The 21,025-nt window shown below is 39.0% G+C and overlaps 1 protein-coding gene across 2 annotated transcripts; it reads left to right on the forward strand.

Annotated features, from left to right (window-relative positions):
* Positions 1 to 467: 467 nt before the first annotated feature.
* On the forward strand, positions 468 to 20,949 carry zfr (zinc finger RNA binding protein). 2 transcript variants are annotated; one of them, XM_056458265.1, is made up of 20 exons: positions 468 to 570; positions 779 to 860; positions 5,361 to 5,643; positions 5,846 to 5,990; positions 6,338 to 6,562; positions 6,875 to 7,113; positions 7,389 to 7,589; positions 9,197 to 9,482; positions 9,580 to 9,767; positions 9,860 to 9,979; positions 10,069 to 10,214; positions 10,289 to 10,454; positions 10,595 to 10,812; positions 10,894 to 11,044; positions 11,468 to 11,609; positions 14,797 to 14,894; positions 15,731 to 15,826; positions 17,750 to 17,861; positions 18,026 to 18,123; positions 19,321 to 20,949. In XM_056458265.1, the coding sequence occupies exons 1-20, from the start codon at positions 534 to 536 to the stop codon at positions 19,501 to 19,503; spliced, it is 3,216 nt and encodes a 1,071-aa protein (XP_056314240.1). In that variant the 5' UTR covers positions 468 to 533; the 3' UTR covers positions 19,504 to 20,949. The 2 variants fall into 2 exon arrangements, with proteins under 2 accessions (XP_056314240.1, XP_056314241.1); XM_056458266.1 differs by lacking the exons at positions 14,797 to 14,894; positions 17,750 to 17,861; positions 18,026 to 18,123; positions 19,321 to 20,949 and having other exon boundaries at positions 15,731 to 15,821.
* The last annotated feature ends 76 nt before the right edge of the window (positions 20,950 to 21,025 follow it).

The following is a 21,025-nucleotide window of genomic DNA, read 5'->3' on the forward strand; positions in this document are numbered from 1 at the left end:
AGGTTTTTTTTTTAATAAATGAAAAATATCAACAAAACACCAGTGTCAAAGGGACAGATCACACTAAACTTTAAAACTGCATTTAATTTTCTTACCCTCAGTCCATCCAGGGCCTATTCAGTTCCTACAAAAAATCAACCACGTGTTTTTGTTATAGTAAAATTGTAGCCTAGCAGTTTTATTGAACAAACTATCGTTGTTTGTAGCATGGTAAATTTATAAATAATCAACACTAATATGATTTGAGTTCCTTAATTGAGTTTTAATTGTTTCACATATAGTTTTAGGTGTGAGTATATGTGTCTAACATGATCACATCGGCAGTTCTATATATCCTTTATGTAAAAAAAAAAACATCCAAAAACTATTTTAGTTTGTTTTACTGACCTTTCATAATGACTTTAGAAAAAACTACATTTCCCATCCCTGGCAGCAGCCACTGCCCATGCGCAGCAAACGCCATATCCTGGTACGACCTTCTCATATAAAAAGGCAGGCATACGAGTCAGAGTTCGTTAGAGAATAGGAAACCAATGATTCCCATATGTCCAGTAGTCTCCTTCACCTATGGTGAGTAGAATCTAAATTTTAAAAGCGCGTCGAAACATTGTAGGTGTTTTAAACGAGAGAGGATGTGATTAGGATCATGGTGCGGGGGTCGTCACGGTTTAATCCGTGGTTGTGTCCTGCGTGTTTTCTTCCACTGCATGATACGGCTCTTCATCATGGTTGCCACCACGCACAGCCGCTAACCCTCCGCCAATCTGTCTTTTCGCAGTGCCCAGCCGGCTAGGTGAAGATGCCAAAATGGCCACCGGCAACTACTTTGGATTTACCCATGGTGCTGGGGCCCAGTACAGGTAAGGCCGTGATGTTTAGTGGGGACTGCAGTGCTGGTGGTGGTACAGTAATGGTGGGATTTGGCCCTGATGCCTTTGTTGCTGGGTCCGGGTGGGGGCAGGGGGAGGGAGGCGATTGGCAACGCTTTAAACCTTGAGATGAACCTTTGGAAAGGAAACGATGCATTAAACGACGTTTTAGTTTAAATATGGCGACTAATGTGTTGTTTTTATGCATATATGACATTTGTTATTTAGTTGCTAGGCAGATATATTGACACACGAGATGTCATTTTATATTACTTTGGGTGTTTTTAGGGGAATGATTTTAATTCGTTGGTAAGCTACATGAGATGTTGTTGTTGTTGTTGTTGTTATATCGTTTGAAGCAGTGTGCTTAACGTTACGTTATGTAAACATCCGATGTGATGCCGACAAGCAGGTGCACTTTTAAATTATATGTTAAAATAAAGATTAAAATCTCAGTACGTTTAAAAATGAAATAAAAGTGATAGATTAAAAGTAATGGTCAAGATTTAACGTTAGTAACTTTTAATACATTTTACATTAACAGGGCGGTTTACTTGATCAGCGGACTCTTCTCTCAGTTGGCTTCTGTTTATTTAATCCAAAGCATTTAATCATATAAACACTATTCTGAAACTCATTTTTGGTATTCACGTGTGCTTAAACGGTGAATTTATCCCTAGCTGACGTGATAAGTGAACCGCGCGAGCGAGCACACTGCAGCTGTCATCTCTAGTTCTGCACCAGAGCGGATCTGCGCATGAGCGTCTCTCCGCTCCTCTTTAAGCTCCACTGTTTTTAAGACGGAAGTGATGAAAAAATGTTGTAGTTCCACACTGTTAAAAACGTCGCCGTGCCATTTTATCGTCTTTTTAATCCAAAATGTCGATTCTAGGGGAATGGCTGACGTATTTTGCGTTTGTAAAATGTATATGCGCGTTAGTGTGGTGAAGGGCGATGTCTTCACGGACGCCTCAAGGACTCCTTCAGTGTCCCTCTTGATTCGTCTTTTTAAATGATCAGATTGTCAAAATGTTGACGTTTTTCAGTTTTTAAAAGTTTATTTTAATGCTCGTATTTGTGTACTGTGCACTTTAAGAACTTGTCACAGGTTGTCAAGCTAGCAATGGTGTGATGTTTTTCCTAAACTGGGATCATATTTCTGAGCAATTTGCCATTGGCTCAGTGTGTCATTGCATTCGGTGTAGGATTTAGATTTCTATAATGCCTCAATTTGTTTTTCATTATAAATCAGCTGTTGGAAGAATTTTTAATCGAGCAAATTTGGGTCACAGATCTTTAAGCAGTTTTAACAAATGTGCACTCTACATAAAGTCCATCACGCACCCTGGTTGGTGTTTTAAGGATGCAGAAAGCTAGAACAATAAAATTAACTAACTTGCCTCTGAAGTGGATAAATCATTCAAAAGTTAAGTTGCTGTTGCATGACTTCAGCCCTAATCGTGGTCCTCTGTAATGCTTAAAATGCAAATCAATGGTGACTCCCTATACAGCCAAAATAAATATAAATGCCTGACTATACATTTAGGTAATATAAAGATCACTGCTGCATACTAAAAAACTTTGAATTGCTAAATGGGATCGTGAATGCAAAAAAAATCATAATTTATAATTGGGTTGGGGTGTCCAGCAGAAGCACAAGTACAGTTTTATTAACAATACCCTGCATGTGTCCTCTCACTGTAGTAAACAAAGCACTTCAGCTCACATTGTGCCCGTTCACTTGTGCTTCTGATGGACATTAACCTGTTTAAAACTTAGGCCAAACTACACTTCACCAGAAGCCATGGTGTTAACTTAATTTTTTGAATATACTTTGACTTTCAAAGTGGCAGTAGCTGCAAATCAACTAGCACCAAGGTTCTATAGCTAAAAATCAAGTAAAACATGTCTTTAATGGTTGAGGGCAAGTTAGTTAAATGCTAAATTTATTTTATGGCTGAACAATGTTTAATTAAGTGCAAAATACTGAATGTAACCTTGAAGTAAAATGTAAAGATTCAGTAAATGTGTTGGAAGTCGACTATACAAGGCAGTTATGGTCCAGAGAGTGACTATTCAAAGCAGTTATGGTCTAGAGCATTGAGCTTGAGACCCCCTTTTTCCCCAGAAAATATTGTAAGGCCACCCCTCCACATTTAATGATATTAACAAAATATTATTGACAAAAGTTGTTTTCAAACAAACGAAATGTTTATAACTATATCTAGATCTGTTTATACACAAATAATAGCCTAATGATTCCTAGGTATGTTGCAGCTGAAAGAGCATTCGCTGCATAAAACTCACTGCGACCCCGGATTAATAAAGGGACCAAGCCGAAAAGAAAATGAATGAATAAATAATAGCCTAATGTAAAATATAAAAGCAAAACATCAGTAGGCCAATTGTAACTGAAAAATGTAAGGCTTTGGCTATTAAATTGGCCCTATTTGAAATTCAATACCCGAAATATCTGTATTCACAATGATGTATAAGGGAAAAAATAATATAGGCTATTACAATTTAATACTTGCATGTTATTTGTTATGCTCTATCAATAGGTGTGAGGATTGCTGCAAGGCAAATTAGTGAGACTGCCTTTTTTTGTGGAGGACTGATTACAAATTTGTCCATTTTTGGTCGCTTGACAGTTTTACTGCGGGGGGTGTTTCATAGCTTTCATATGCGACCATCAACCCGTTTTCTCAGAGGACAACAAACTGACAAAACATTGCTGTCGCCCTGATACAAGTTTTATTTATGGAGAAAAGTCAGAGCACTGCAGTGTTTGGGCGTTCTGTGTTTTTCTGAGAAAATTTAAAATTAGTCTTACCGAAATGTGAATATTCCATACAAGCTGAAGCTGATCGCTCAATTCTTGTCACGTGACTCGTGGTGAGCTCTCGTCGCGGCCCTGGATTCATTGGAGCGAGCACTTCACGCAGCTTGTGGTACAACATACTTGTGCAAAGTCTAGAAATACGCGATATGCACAGCCATGGTGGATTCACCTGATTTGTTGACAAGTGGGTTGCGGATCTATTCCTTGGCAGTTCGCGGGTCCTTCACTTGGCCTTTTTCCCTTAGCAAAGAAACTTTCTAAAGACGCCTGTTTCTACTCATTTTGCTGCTTGTGGGTTAAATTTTGGTGCTCAAGTGACAAACGTAGGCAAGAAAATACACTCCTTTTTCAAAATAAATGACTTTTCAAAATAAAAGATTGTTCAGACTCTGATAATAAATAAAATGGAAATAATTAATAATTTTTTGTGCAGCTTGGTACTAATTGATCCATGGACAGGTGGTTGAGGACCACTGAGCTAGGGGATAAAATGAACTAATGCAACATGATCATTGTAATTGGCCACTGCTAATAATTTTTTTTTTTTAATATGACGCGACCCCCCCCCCCCTTGGGAACCGCTGGTCTAGAGAGTGACCGTTATGGTACAGTTATGGCCTAGAGAGTCTGTCCCAACCATCTCCCCCCAAAATCTCTTTAATGAATGTTTACCCAGTAATGTAGTTAATACATGAGGTGTAAAATTAACACTCCTTTTCGAGTTGTTTAGGCAGTGTGTGTGCAATTTAATGCCCCATTTATAGCAAAAAAGCAGTGAGGATGAGTGATGTGAGAATTTTCTCATTTCATAATTCTGACTCTCCATCAATTGATTTGATTTTCACGATATCAGCTTTCCACTAAAATTGATTGGCTTGTTTTTAAAGTATTTAGATTTTATTGTGAGTAAAGTACTTAGTCTAACTACTCTATTTGTTAACTAAACTGCTAGATGGATGTTTAACAGGTTTCTGAAAGTACATCTTTAAGATGGATTTTTGAATTATTTATTATTATTATTATTATTTTTTTGGGTATGTGTGGTGTGTTTGGGCTCAAGATTGTTGTCATGATTTTCAGCTTTAATCTAATGGATAACGAGAGACTATTTGCATGACATTTGTGTCTGTTTTTTCAAGAAAAAGCCACACTAAATCTTTTAATCCATTACTGATTGGGTTTCCTCCCTCGACATGTACCTTCCCTTTCAAGCCAATGGATTTAGTGCATTATATCCAGAAATCTATTATGAATCTAACTGAAAGATAATCTCTTCTAGCTTGAGTTTGACATTAACATGAACACAAAATTGCATTGAAGGTCATAAGTATAATCTTCTTGTGGAATTTGACCAAATTGAAATTGACAAGTTATTTTTACTCCAAGTGTGAGAATTATAATTATCATTTGTTTAGCCGAGTCCTGATGCCATTCATTTTTAGATGGAATATTTATTTATTTATTTATTTATTTTAAAAATTATATATATTTTTTTTCCTGAACTTGACAAGTTTTGTGAACCACCTTTTTTTTAATGTAATTATTTAATAATAGTAATTTTGCTCCATTTCAAATGTCGCTGTTCTGCATTGGCATTTGTAACCATTTAAGCTGTCAATGTTGTAATCCAGGGATTTTGTCTCCTGCAGTCAACAGCCGGCCGCTGGGGTTGCATATACCCACCCCACTACAGTGGCCAGCTATACTGTGCATCAAGCACCTGTGGCAGCGCATACAGTGGCAGCAGCCTATGCCCCTACAGCCGCCACGGTTGCTGTAGCGAGGCCTGCACCAGTCGCTGTAGCAGCTGCGGCTAATGCTGCCGCTTTTGGGGGATATCAGCCAGCCCACGCTGCCACAGATTATGGGTATGCACAGAGACAGCCAGAAGTACCCCCACCACCACCACCTGTCACCTCACAAAACTACCAGGTAAGAGGAAGGAGCATGCTTGATGTACTGTAGTTTGGGTTGAGCAGGATATTTATTCTATTATTTATTTATTTTTGCATGAATCCAAATCTGGATCACTGATTTGCATTTCTTCCCTGTGCTTCTGAAGTGCATTCTAAATGAAGTCAAATAAATTTTCAATGGGTATGAAATGAGATGAGCACTCTGCTTACTGTTGCAGGACTCTTATTCGTATGTGCGGTCTACAGCTCCTGCTGTAGCGTATGACAGTAAACAATATTACCAGCAACCTGCAGCAACTCCGACTGTGGCTGCTGCAGCAGCCCAACCACAACCCACTGTTGCTGAATCCTACTATCAGACTGGTACGTTGGACTCTCCTTTAGCATTATAAAATGGACTGGTGCGGGGGGCTTTTTGTAGTGACATTTTTATTAAATCATCTTCTGACTGTTTATTCTTAAATATGAAAGCCATGAGAACATATAATGTATATATTTTAATTTAACAAGAATCTAAATTGTGTGAACTTTTAATTAATTAAATGAGGGTTAAATCTATTGTACCATTGATTCCCTTTTAGTCATATTCCATTACATGGTAGGAATGTTGTCTGTGGACACAGGGTGAAATCCATAATAAGCTTCAGGTCACCTGTTAAGTGATCTGTATTGTAAAATGTCCTCTGCAACTGTTTTGCTCCTCCCTGTAGCACCTAAAACCGGATACAGCCAAGGCGCCACTCCGTACACCCAGACCCAGCAAACGCGTCAGGTTACAGTCGTAAAGCCAGCCACCCCCAGCCCTGCCACCTCAACCTTCTCCATTTATCCAGTGTCCTCTGCTGTACAGCCGGTCGCAGCTGCAGCAGCAGCCTCCGTAGTGCCGTCTTACTCTCAGAGTCCCACCTACAGCACCAATGCAGTCACATACTCTGGTAAGAACATCAAAGTTGTATTCTAAAATGACGGTTTCAGTTCCCATAAGCCATCAACAGCATTTATCTGATGTAATGCTTGATTTAGTGAAACGTCTTTCAGATATATAATGTTTTGTCATTGAATGTAGAATTTTTTTTCTTTTCATTGGTTTGTTTGAGTTTAATACAGAATCAAATCCATGAGATTGGGATTACAAGTTTAATACTGCTCCAATTGAGCCAGTGAATCTAGGCTTATAGATTTACAGTGCAATCCTGTCAGTCTCCATCTGTCCTAAAGCCAATAATTGCTCTTCTCTGTATGCTCAGGAACATCATACTCTGGCTATGAAGCGGCAGTGTATTCGGCTGCCTCCTCTTACTATCAGCAGCAGCAACAGCAGCAAAAACAGGCAGCCGTTGCAGCAGCAGCCACTGCCGCATGGACTGGCAGCACATTTACCAAGAAAACTCCCTTCCAGAACAAGACTCTGAAACCTAAACAGCCCCCTAAACCACCGCAGATACACTACTGTGATGTTTGCAAGATCAGTTGTGCTGGACCCCAGGTATTTTATTTATCTTGTCAGAATATGCTTTGTACAGTGTAGAAGGCAAAAATAAAATGCAAATAGATTGTGTATCCATAAGACCACAGGAGAATATTTGTCAATAGCAGATGTACTATACCAAAATGCTATTCATAATATTCACTTTCATACTATGTAGAACATAATAGGACAACTACCTTGTACATGTAGTACCCATTATGCAGTATATGCTTTCTGGCTCAGTAATGCGAGTCAGGTGAACATCAACTGTAATACCGGCATGTTTATTTCAGACCTATAAAGAGCATCTGGAGGGTCAGAAGCACAAAAAGAAGGAAGCTGCACTGAAGGTGTCACAGAGCAGCAGTAGCAGCAGTGGAGGCGGGAGCTCCGCCCGTGGGACACAAAATCAGTTGCGCTGCGAGCTCTGTGATGTCTCCTGTACTGGGGCTGATGCCTACGCTGCACACATCAGAGGAGCCAAACACCAGAAGGTACATGACTCATTCTCTGATCTCCGCACATAATAACCTGCTTTAAGCTTGTTTTGGCAGCACTATTTTTGAATGCGTATAATTTAGGATCACTGTTGTGGAGGGGGGCATCCTAGGATTTGTCTACCAAGGCATTTTTGTGGGAGAAACTCCAGTGCTCTTCTAAAAATGCTCAGCTGTGAGTGCTTCTCTAACTGTCAGACCATTAAAAAAACACTTAGTTCCTTGCAACACTGCTGGTGTTAAGAAATGTGGCTTTTTCCATTTGAAAATAACTGGAAAAAGTATATATGTTCAGCTCTGAAATGACATTTCGGTGAACAAATTCTTAGAGACTCAAACTATTGCAATATGAATCAAATTTTTTTTTAAGGGGAGTGATGGTACTTAATTCAGGGATGTGATTCTTCCGTATAAATACGGATTTCCGTATTTTCTGAGTTCAATGGGGAAACGCATGTAATTTGCATAAATTTGATGTCTTTCAGGGCCAGGAATGTAATTGTAGACCTACCTAGGCTACTGTGTATATAACATAACGACATTGTGTAGTACTATAATGTGCACGACAAAGCCGCTGACAATATGCTAAATTATGAAATCACTTCAAATAAGTGCGTGGCTGTGTACACGCGTTTCAGCTCTCACATTGACCATGTGCGCTCTATGTACATTATAAATAAAACCAGGATGCACATTTGTAATCCTCTGCAAGTCATCTGTTATGTCTTCATTTATTCAGTGCTACAGCCTATAGCACTTGAAATGTCAATGTCAGGTTTCAGTCTGAAATTTATAAAAATATTTGTAATTAACTATTAAAGCAGGGACTGAGCCATAGGAAAGCGATACAATTTTTTTTTTTTTTTTCCAAAGTGTAATCTATTCATTCATTTTTATTTTCGGCTTAGTCTCTTTATTAATCTGGGGTCGCCACAGCGGAATGAACCTCCAACTTATCCAGCATATGTTTTGCGCAGCAGATGCCCTTCCAGCTGCAACCCATCACTGGGAAACACGTCAGGGTGTAATATTAAAGTATATTAGACTACTCCATTTATCTGGACCTAATATATTTACAGTTCAAATTGTGGACTGACTAGTAGTTTATGGATCATGTGGAATACAGAGTCTACCAAATTACAGGAAAAATTATATTCTGTGGACAAAAGAACTAACTGAGTTAGTGGTGCTATCTAGCGGTGGTGTTATGGATCTGTCCTGACACTGAAGTACAAACTATAAACCTATTAAATATTACTTGGGTGTCTATTAAACTGCTAATCATTGATGAAACAAAACCTGAAACTCAAATTGTTTGGCCAATATCAAATATTTATATAAAGAATATAATTTTATTTTTTGAATTATTATTTTTATCATTATTTACAAACTATATTATATATAAAAAATAATATTAGTATGTCATCATTCTCTTTTATTTATTTATTTTTTGTCCTCTGCTGATCACATGCCTGTTTATGACAAGCCTATTATGTTAGTTGTGTAATGCAAGTCAAAGCGTGTTTGTAGCATTGAATTCATTAGTTATTGGAGTGAGGTTTTTTTAATATATAACTTATGCACTTTAATAATCTTTTCAATAGGTTGTGAAATTGCATACCAAGCTTGGAAAGCCGATCCCATCCACTGAGCCCAGTGTGGTTTCCCAATCCTCCACCTCCAGTACTGCAGCTCCCAATAAGACTTCCAGCTCCAGCATCAATAGTTCCACAAGCACATCATCAAATGCTTCTTCCTCTGTTTCTGCCTCTTACTTAAAATCTGGCAGTATGGCTGCTTCTGCACAGGGCAAGAGCTCAGGGGCCAACAGTGTCTCAGTCAACAGCTCATCTATCAAGAAGGTCAACACACCCAAGATCAACTTCGTTGGTGGGTATTGCTGAACTAATGTTATTTGCTGTTGAAAATCGATCATATAAAGACTTTTTTTTTTTTTTTTTTTTTTTTTTTTTCATAACCAATATAGGTGGAAACAAGTTACAGACCACTGCTTCTAAAAGTGACGAATCCAAAGCTGATGCAGCTAAAACTGCACAGTCTGCTGCGTCTGCAGCAGATGCAAAGAATGACATGCCTGACCCCATGTCACCTCAGTCAGCACTTGCAGCCCTGCAGAGTGACGTTCAGCCTGTTGGACATGACTATGTTGAAGAGGTAACAGAAGCCACTATAAGCAAAAATCATTCATGTAGGGGATATCATTTTGAGTGGTCAAGTGGAAACGATCAAATGTTTTTGTTTTTCAGGTTAGGAATGATGAAGGCAAAGTTATTCGGTTTCACTGCAAACTGTGTGAATGCAGTTTCAATGATCCCAATGCCAAGGAAATGCATTTGAAAGGAAGGAGACACCGACTGCAGTACAAGGTTAGTGAGTCAACAGTTCGGCTCCTGTGGTTTTTTTTATTTTTATTTTAACTTCAGTGTAGCTGATTGTGTATATTCCACTGTTGTAGAAAAAGGTGAACCCGGATCTCCAGGTGGAAGTGAAACCAAGCATCCGAGCCAGGAAAATCCAAGAGGAAAAAATGAGGAAGCAGATGCAAAAGGAAGAGTACTGGAGAAGGCGTGAAGAAGAGGAGCGCTGGAGGATGGAGATGAGGTGTGACACTCATTTCATTATATTCTATAAAGGGCGTTTTGAGCGAGGGTTCCTAAGCATTTCTTTTTGCTCAGGCGCTATGAAGAAGATATGTATTGGCGGCGCATGGAGGAAGAGCAGCACCACTGGGATGATAGGCGAAGAATGCCTGATGGAGGTTATCCACAAGGTCCCCCTGGACCTCCTGGTCTACTTGGTGTGAGACCTGGGATGCCCATTCCACAACCACAAGGACCAGTGGTAAGACTTGAGAACTCAAGTCCAGTATGGTTTTCCTCAGTCATTTGAAGACTGCTTTCTCCAAAGTTTTTCAATTAAATGTCTTCATGCATTACACTAGATTCGTCAACTGTACTTTTAACATCTTGTTTTTCATGCAGCCTCCACGTCGCCCTGATTCCTCAGATGATCGCTATGTGATGACCAAACATGCAGCTATTTACCCCTCTGAGGATGAGCTCCAGGCCATCCAGAAGATCGTATCAATCACTGAGCGAGCACTTAAGCTTGTCTCTGACATCATCACTGACCAAGATGCTGGTGCAAGTGCAAAGGGCAAAGAAGAGGACAAGGAAAAGAAAGAGCCTCCCAAAGACAGGTGGGAAGAGAGCGCTCTAATGGTTTTCAAAGCAGAGAAAGCCAAAGGCTGCTGCTACACATGACCTCTTCTGCATTGCAGGTTGCTGAAAGGAGTGATGCGGGTAGGTGTTCTTGCTAAGGGGCTCCTTCTGCGAGGGGATAAAGAGGTTAATCTGGTCCTCCTCTGTTCTGAGAAGCCAACCAAGAATCTGCTCACACGCATTGTGGAACATCTCCCTAAACAACTCACGGTATTGGTTTATACATCCCACAGATATTCCTTTTGACAAATGCAAGAACTTCAAATGCCATACAGTAAGACTTTTTAGTCTTGAAATTGAACTGTTCTTCAGAGTTTCAATATGAGCTTATAACGCATTAATGTACTCAGGATGACGTAAAACATTGATGTTTGGTTATGTTAGAGCTAAACTCTCCAGGAGTAGGATTTCGACCCCCTTTTTTTAAAGGATTTAGAGCAGGTGTATGCAAAGTGAAGGGTCTTCAGCTTAAATTGAAAGGTCTAGGCAGGTCTTGTAGCTGAGCTTATTGGTTCTCCATGAGCAAGGTTGAACACCGCTGCTTTACGGGATGTAGAGCAACAGTTATTCTGGGTCGAGGTCTGCAGAAGCTCAAATAGACTAAGACTTTGACATTGTTCTTGTGTTTGTCAGATGGTAACGCCAGAGAAATACGAGGTAAAGGGCTCAATCCAAGAGTCTGCCATTATCCTCACATCCTGTGGTGATCCCAAGATGCAGGTGACCATCACCCTGACTTCACCTATCATTCGAGAGGAGAGCAGCCGGGATGGAGGTTTGAAAAGACGTTGCACACATTAACCGGCTACCTCTCAGATTAATATTTCATGCTGATTTTGACAACCTGAGGAGCCCATCTGTTGGCACTGTGGAGATGGTACTCCTATGTAAATGTTGCCAGAATCATGTTTGCACCTTTTGGGCTTGGGAGCATTTTTACAGATTAAGACCATAATATTGAAAATGGTCAAAATGAAACCTGGTGTGTGCTTGAGCTTGGCTGTATGTATGACCTATATTTAAACAAAAATATACATGTGTATATATATATTTTTTTCCTTTGACTGTTACGCTGCTGAGGTAAAGTGCCTCCTATGTTTATGCTTTGATTTTATATGAAGTCTTTAATGTTCATACTGTAACTGGATTGAAGCTTGTTCAAGTGGCTTCTAGTTGTTTTTTTGAGCCGATTTCAACACTACCAGGTTTTACCCAACCATCTCCAATGTCAGCAGTGGTGCTCTGGTTTTTTCTCTTTGTAACACTTTTCCAGTGCTCTTGAAGCTCTCCCCAAAACAAGCATGATAAGTGTTTGCATTGTGTAAGTCTAGTTAGTCCCGGGTAAGATTCATTTTTGTTTCCTGTGTTCAAGGGGATTGTGTCCTATGCAAAATCCAAATGCTTTTTTTGTTACCAATGTTCCAGTGCATATTTCCCAATGGGTGAGGGAGGGTAATCCTGTGCAAACAACTATATATTCATGATTTAGTTCCTGAAGACATAATTGAGATGGGTCTGAGGAGTAGTTGGAATGTCTACCATGTCCCCACAGGAAACAAATCTCATTTTTGTCTGGTGGTGAAAAGGTTCACCATTTTGAGGTCCCCTGTTCCAAAATGAAAGTGCTCCCCTGAGAGAGAGAGTGAGTTAAATAGTTTCATAAATGGCAAAAATTGGCGTTCAAACAGTACTGTAACCTGCATCTGTAAGTGCATCAATTTTCTGTTTTGCCTTTCATAGGTTTGCAATGAAGAGTCATAGTTGGTATGAAGCCATAGAAATGGTGAAGTTTTAAACACCGGCCTTGAAGCCATGCCACCATTTCTGTATGGCTCCTTGGGGGAGTATCAGTCAGCTTTTGGTAGGAAGGCTTTGATAGAGGAATCTTTGGTTGGACCTGGGGTTTACAGCCTTCGGTATACATTGAGATATGCGGGTTCTCCAAACCCAGTTTTGTTGACAGGTATGCATGCAGTGATGTCCTAATCCTTTAGCTGGGAGCTTCAGATTTTCTTGCCAGCACGCATTGCTGCCTTCATGTATACAAAGCTTTTCAAGTCCAGCCCAAAGCCTCCTTGCATTTTCAGCAAATTGTCTCCCATCTGAGGCTACGTCTACCAGCACCGGAAGGATTTTTGACCAAGGTCCCCCCTCCTGAATACCTTCAAACACTTTGCCACACCTACCATTGCCATGTTACTGTAGTGAGTCACTACAAATATTCATAAGCAGTGAACATTACATATCTCCCTCTATCCCCGTTTTTCATAATCATTTGCACATCTGGTACCATTTGCAGCCCATTTGTTTTCATTTTTTTTATTGTATCCGTACAGTGACCTTTTTTGTTTTTCAAAAAAATCTTTAGTTTAACATTTTTGTTTTAAACTTATCTAGACTCTGGAATCCACAATTTGTTGTTGCCTAGAGCAAAAGAAATGCAGCCAAATTCTTAGTCCACAGGTTAAACAAGAACTGCAGGAGTGGTACACTTGCCAAATGTGTTAAGTTTGTGGCATAAAATATCACAATTTTCTAGTGAAATTAATAAACTGATACTAGAACAACAGCAACCATTTTGAATGGTGTTTGCATTGAGAAATGCTAATTGAGCTCTAAAGACTATATATTTTTTATTATTTTTTTAAACTAAATTATATAAAGGCTCTTTGACTGAACTCAATATGATTGCATTAAGCCCTGGACACACCTAGCTAACGCCAAAGAACTAGCGCTGACGAAAACCAACAGTGGTGTTGCCTCGCAACGGCCATGTCTGAACCAAAAATCTGTACATGAAAACGCCAAACAATTGACAGCTGACTTGCCTGCTGCTGCTCAATGGCAAAATGTTGACTTTGTGTGTCCCGGCCTTTCATCCCTGCACACTAGGTGGTATAACCCACAATTCATCTGATCTTCCTATTATCTTTAACTGCTGAGAAGTAGCACTTTAACGTTGCTTCACAGCACCACAATTATGCAAACTGATGTTCTCTTCTAGCAGCAGCAGATCCAGAAAAGCTAGCATGCTAATGAATTCAATAACTTTCAGTTGATTTCCATTTGTCATGAAAACAAATTCCTCGTATGTGTGAACATACCTGGCATTAAAGCTCTTTCTGATTCTGATTTTCTCTGCAGTTCTTGGGCAAGGATTTAATATCCTCCCTGTGTTTTTGTTCCATATCATTACCAATCTTGACCTTTTGTAACAACATTGGCTTTGAGCAGGTGTTAAGCTGAGAGGGAATTGGATGACCTGTAATTGAGCTCAACATTTTGTGTGAAAGGGCCTTTAATACAAACAGTTGTGCCATTTTTGCCAATTGCAGGCCATCCTTTTAAGTTTCCCCAAACTAATGGGTTTCAAAACTCAAGGCATGTGACTTTAAATGGTAATAACAGACATTACTCGTTATTCGAAGTAATCCACTGACTTTTTGTAGTTGAAACTTTGCATTGTCATTTTTAGCAATTTCAAAGGGTGGATTACAGAACATTTGAGGCTTAAATGGTCTTTAGAGTTATACATCCAATAATTCTAAGTGTCATGCTCACTATATGCAGAGTACTTGAGTTAAAAAAAAAAAAAAAAGTTAATTTCCAACTCCAGTGAAATCCTACATCAATGTCACATTTTCAGTGTTTGTCTTGTATCTCTGACAAAGGCCTATGATTCAGGACTCATTTGTATCCTGTTGTCTCCGTACCACACCACAGACATCCACCAAATGGCAAGATCCATAATGTTGCTGAAAAGATATGAAAGATTCTGCATATGGGGTGTTGTAGAATGTAATTAAAATGAAAACTTGTTAGTACATTAAACAGGTTTTTATATTTTTGAAAGCAGTGATCAGGAACAGACTGGTATGTGTGGCAATGTGTTCTTGGCAGTCTCTCTGACCTGGTCAAACACCCATTCCTTACCACCATTTGACAATTCGATCCATTTTTAGATGTAACCTCGAGTATGGTGAAAGACCCAGCGGACGTCTTGGACAGGCAAAAATGCCTTGACGCTCTGGCTGCCCTACGCCACGCTAAGTGGTTCCAGGTTCGGAACATCATTTTACTTTTCTTCTTGTAGCCTTATGAGATGTATTCCTTTTTTATTTGTTCATTTGTTCAGTTATTTGTTTTTAAATTTTCTAACCTCAAAGTTGATTTTTGGGATTAAAAAGTGATACAAGGATGCAGTATAAAAAATCTGGTGATAACGGTACTGTATTTCTGTTGTTTTATAAGCTAATCTGATCCCCCTCCCCCAAAAAGAGCATCCTTGGATACGTTATTTTATTCATAAGTTTTAGATTGATGTTAGCATGTAAAATGATTCCATAAGGCTGCAGAAATACCTTTGCATAAAGTGTCATCGATTTAAAAGCTTTCATGTTGAGCGTTTGTTTTCTTTTTGTGATTTCTTTAATTTAATTTTTTCTTTTTTCTTCTGGGAATGGGGATTGAGAGGAAAGGAATATCTGATTAGTTTACTGTGGTGTTGCTTTCTCTGCAGACACACAGGCAAAGTAAAGCAGATTTCCTTGACTGCTTCAGTTCCTATGCAACTACTCTTGCAAACTGATCTTTTTGTAAAATGAAAATAGATGTTTGTGAAGTATCTTGATGACTGAGGTCAGGGTTTACAAGGTTACATAGGAGCCATTCCGAGTGAATCTTGCAAACTTTGAACTCTTGTACTAATGGTGAGGTAAAATACTGCTGGAAATGGCAGCTTACAGAAACCAATTGGCCCATCTGATTTAAAACCCATTGAAAGCTTCCATTGTGAACAGTAGTGTTGCACCTCTCTCTGAACTCCGCCATATTGTATGACTCTTTGTACATCTTTGCTCTTGTGCATTAACTAATCTTGACTTCACTGCACTGAAGGCTAGGGCTAATGGACTCCAGTCATGTGTGATTGTCATTCGAATACTGCGTGACCTCTGTCAGCGAGTACCTACCTGGTCTGCATTTCCTAGCTGGGTGAGTAAAGGTTATTTAAAAAAAAAAAAACATTTTTATGTTTAAATGACTTGATATGCTGTTTCTTTTGGTAGGCCTTCAAACAAGGTATCTAAATTCAGAAGTATGTCACTTTTGGTCGCTATTGGTTGGTTTTCTTATTTTGATTGTTGGTGGCTTTCATTCACATGTCAAGGAGCAACATGTAATCTGTCGTTTTTTCTGTCACCATGTCTATTGTAACAGACAAAAATATTGGGTGGTCTGAACCTTTCTTTGTCTTATGCTGTTCACACCAAATGCGGCATGCATGGATAAAGCACGCTACCCGCGCGTAAATAGACTCGTGAACATTTTGAGTTTACTCTCTTAGTTGGTGCGTCAAATCCCTTCATTCACACGTCAAGTTCACTTCACAACAGACACCGATTCGTGTGATGGGCTTCTGTCTGCCGCTAAGTCTAGCTTCGTTGCTAAATGGCTAACATGGATTTTAAGAGAATAGCTGTGTTTTATGTGCTTTAGGAAGGCTGTTAAACGGCATTGATTCGTTTGGAGCCTTGTCTTGAGTCCACTAGATCCTTTCAGAGGTGCACCCAGCTCTGTGAGCTCAAACTCCTCCAGAAACTTAACCTGAATAATGGAAGTTTTCAGCAGTGCTTCTGTCTGAGCTGAGCCCAGTTTGCTGACCTGTTGTCCGTGTCTGCAGGAGGATTTTCCCCTGGGACACCAACAACAGGCACTACGTCATAGTCACACCCCCACAAGAGCAAGCTCCTGACTGGTTAACGTGGTGTGACTGTCTGTTGAAGTTCAGATTTTTGAATTAGAGTTAGTTTCTTTTGAAATTGAGTTTTGCATTCACTGCATTTTGCAACTAAATTCCTGAACAATGAGAATTGTAATTTTGGGACCTCAACTACAGCCTGGCCCCTTCAAGTGGTTTAGATTATCCAGCATATCAAAATGCTGATTGTTCAAATTAGCTGACATTAACAAATTGCATAAAGCTGTTGTTGTCAAGTAGGCTGTATTCAAAAAAGATGGTATTGTTGTGTCAATGGAATTCTGGATAACATGTTTTGAATTTTTATGATCCAATATAATTCAAAGCTTTCAAGATTGTCAAGTTATTTTTTTTGATGGAGCACGTTAGTGGCCAACTAACTTTCTGATGGATTTTTTTTTTTTTTTTTTTTTCCTTGAGCCTGTTGTTGCGTTCACACCAGATGCGGATGGAGCATCAAGCAAGAGCGATTTACATGTTAAGTCAGTGCAAAGATGTGAATAGACATCCTGTGGCGTGATTGGTGCAAATGAAGCTGTGCGGTGCAAGTTGAGCGTTTCGTGCAAATCGATAAAGTTTAAAAAAAAATCTAAACTTCAGTGGACATTCGCGCCGCATTAACCAATCAGGAGCTCGCTCTTGTAGGGAAGTTATGACGTAGTGTCTGTTGTTGGCCGACAACAGTTCATCAAACTGGGCTCTGCTCAGTCTGAAGCACAGCTGAAACCCTCCATTCAGGTATAGTTTCTGGAGGAGTTGATGAGCTCCGAAAGGATCTAGTGGACTCGGACACTAAGCCAAATAAATATATTCTATTTTTCAGCATTCCTAAAGCACAGCTACTATCTTAATAAAATCCATGTTAGCCATTTAGCAACGAAGCTAGAGTCACCAGACAGAAGCCCGACCCATGACCTGAATCTGCATCTATTGTGAAGGGAAATTGACTTGCGAATGAAGCGAGTAAATGTTTGTATCTAGTTACACATGAATGGCACAATTTATGCAGAATTAGGAACCAAAAGACTAGGGAACGTCTAGGGTTTTTCTTTTTTTTTTTAAATGACCTGCGTTTATGACCTTGGTGTAGTTCTAGCAATGTTTTTTTTTTTTTTTTTTATTATAAGCAACTAAATTAAATGGTGTTTAAATTCAAGGCTATGGAGCTACTGGTGGAGAAGGCCATCAGCAGCGCCTCTGGACCAATGAGCCCTGGAGATGCTCTGCGAAGAGTCTTTGAATGTATTTCCTCAGGCATCCTGCTGTCTGGTAAGATCTGATATCTTAATGCAATTCCCCAAAAAACATGGCTCTGAGGTATTGAAAATGCAAGTGTTTTTAATGACATGGATTAATAGGAGAGTTGGTCGTATTCCACAAGTATTTTTTTTTTGAATGCTTATTTTAGTACAAAACTTTTCCTTGTAATGCAGGTGCACCAGGATTGATTGACCCCTGTGAGAAGAATCCAACAGATACACTGGCATTCATGGAAGAGCAACAGAGAGAGGACATTACATCAAGCGCTCAGGTAAAGTACTTCATGTCAGTCAATTAAATGACACTTCATTTAAGGGTGCATTTATACTTCAACTTCGGTTCACTTATGGCTCATTTCCAGTGAATGGTATTGTTCGGTTTAGTAAACATGATTTGCCATGTATTCTGGATTGAGTAAACATAAGCCTGCTAACTTGAGGTATGTTTGCTCCAAAACCACTTATGGCAGTAAGTTCAGTCAACATACCCAAGTATGTTAACCATGAACGCAATTGACCTTCTTAACAGATTTCTAAAACCACAATTAACAATGGAAAGCAAAAGCCAAAAAGTAGATTGCCACACCTTTCTCCTTCAGTTTAAGGGAGAGTTACATTCTTAAAGCTAATCGACCAACCCTTTCCCCACCCTATTTGTGTATATAGTGGGGAAAAATGAGGTTGAGGAATTAAAAAAAAATAAATAATAAAAAGTTTAATTTTTGGGTAAACTAGTTCCTTTTAAATACAAGGTTTGTACGGGTGCTGGTTATCCTAGAAAATGCTTGATTTGTAACATGTGCTTTCAAGAGTAGGAAAGGGCTTGGATTTTGGACAAAGTGCTCGAACCTGTTTTAATTCGAAATTGTAGGGCTCGAAATTGCGGCCATTTTGGTTGCATATGCACCCGAAATTGTATCTGTGAGCTCAAAATATATTTAGGAGCATTTGTGAGAGTGTTGCGAGCTATGCTATGCGACCAGTTTTCACTGTAAAATGTTCACCACATACACTTATTTATGAAATATTCACGCAGAATGCATTTTTGCATCTAAAAATGCCAAACGGATTGCTTAGGAAGTGTAAAACAGACATCAACTTGCTGCTACTACAGCCCAAACAAAATCTAACTGTAAGCTCATTTTTGAGATTAACTTTAGGTAGAAAGAGACCAAATTTAAAAGATACTTCATCCAATAACTGATTTTATTTATTTATTTTATTTATTTTTTTTACCATTTTTGGGGGAACTATCCCAATAAATCTGTTCATTCAAATTATTCAACAATTTAAGTTAATGTCATAGTGTTTTTCTTTTTTTTTTAAATGGCACAATGTATTTAAATGTGAAAAATAACCCTGTATTTACCCTGTAAATAGAACTAAACCTAAAGTGTGAATACACCTTAACTGAATTGTGTTTTGATGATAATTATGAAATGTGTACTGATCATCTACTTTCTCCACAGTTTGCCTTGAGGCTGCTGGCGTTCCGGCAGATTCACAAGGTATTGGGTATGGACCCGTTGCCCCAGATGAACTCCCGCTTCAACGTACGGAATAACCGCAAGAGGCGTCGCGACAACAGCGACGGTGCTGATGGATTTGAAGCTGAAGGGAAGAAGGACAAAAAGGACTACGAGGGGTTCTAAAGTACACTACAGTACAACTAGTCCCTTTTCCCTGCACCCGTTTCCAATCCTATTCATTCCAGGAATACATAACGCTATTTCTGTTGACCTCTGTGCATGCCGATTACTAGTCTTTAGAAATGTTTTTTTTTTTTTAAAGCTGGTAAAGACCTAATGATGGCCACTTTTGGAGATGTCAGGCTTCATTTCCTTAACACCCAGACTGTAGTCCATCTCAATTGTTTAGTCTGGTGTCTTGGCTTAAAGATTTGAAATGCGCACAAACCAGAGAAGTTAAGCCTAATGTTCATGCTCCATTCAACACATCGGATGTAAATTTTCACCACCTGCAGATCTCTTATGAATCCAAGGCTAGGCAGTTTTAGAGCTGTGTACTTGCATCAGTGTGAAACCGGTTCTTTCTTTAAAGTATATCTTAATCTTCCTGTCATGCGTGTAAAGAAACTTTGACAATTGCTTCCCTGGTTTTGCAGTAATTTTAGTTGTTTTCATTTTTGTTTGGAGACATTCCTCTTAAAACCGCAAGATCCAAGAGTAAATGCATCGATTTATGCAAGGAGTTAGTCCTTTTGTAATGAATGTAATGCCATTGACTGGACGTGGATCTTTTCCAAGCATGTACTTCCCATTGCTCATGCATTCTTAAGGCCGGGTTGGCTTTTAAACCATTTGTAAGTTTGTCATTGGCAAATTCATATCCTCAAAGTGTCTCTAGAACTTTGTTCCTTCTGTTTGCTTAATGCGAGTGATGTAAATCTGCAAGTTAGGCTGTAAGTGTGCTCTGATATCCACAGGCCTCTGTTGTGTAGCTGTGTTGCGTTTCTCAAGACACTGAACATTCAAATCAGACCTGGGCCAAATACCAGAACTATTAATCGATGGTCTCAGTAAGTTTAATTTGAAATGAAGTTGTTACATTCACATTTTGGAGCAGTTGTTCACAGGGGTTTCTAGAAAAAGTGAGCATTGGAAGTATTTTTAAATAAAAAAAATTGGTTTGCTTTTCGTTAAACCGTAATTGACCCAGGTCTGCCTGTTATTTTTCTGTTCATAATATTGTAAACCCTAAATGTATCTTTAAATGTGATCATATAACTATATGATCTCTAATATATGATCATTTAATAAACCTGTATCTAATCTTCCAGTAAATCTTCAACAAAAACAAATGCTTGTATGGTTTTAAAGCGCAGGAATGTTTTTTCTTTTCTCTTGTGTTCTGTTTTTATGGGTTTTGTTTTACTGATGAGTAGATGCGTAGTTGCTTGCTCTTAATTTTGCTTTCAGATTCAAAGTTTGTTGAATATCTGTTAAAGAAGAGAAGGATAAAAGTGAAAAATATCTGTGTTGTAACTGCAGATGTATGTAGACTTACCCTTTGATGCTTGTCATTCACTGTCAAGGTACTACTGCATTACAATGCGTATAATAAAAACATTTCTGGAACGATGGTTTCTGCTCCTCTTTCCTTTTTATTAGATACAGCAGTCAGCTGAGAACCAATCCGTCTTTAGCCAGTACA

Source organism: Danio aesculapii, chromosome 5, assembly GCF_903798145.1.
Source record: "Danio aesculapii chromosome 5, fDanAes4.1, whole genome shotgun sequence".
Lineage (NCBI taxonomy): Eukaryota > Metazoa > Chordata > Actinopteri > Cypriniformes > Danionidae > Danio > Danio aesculapii.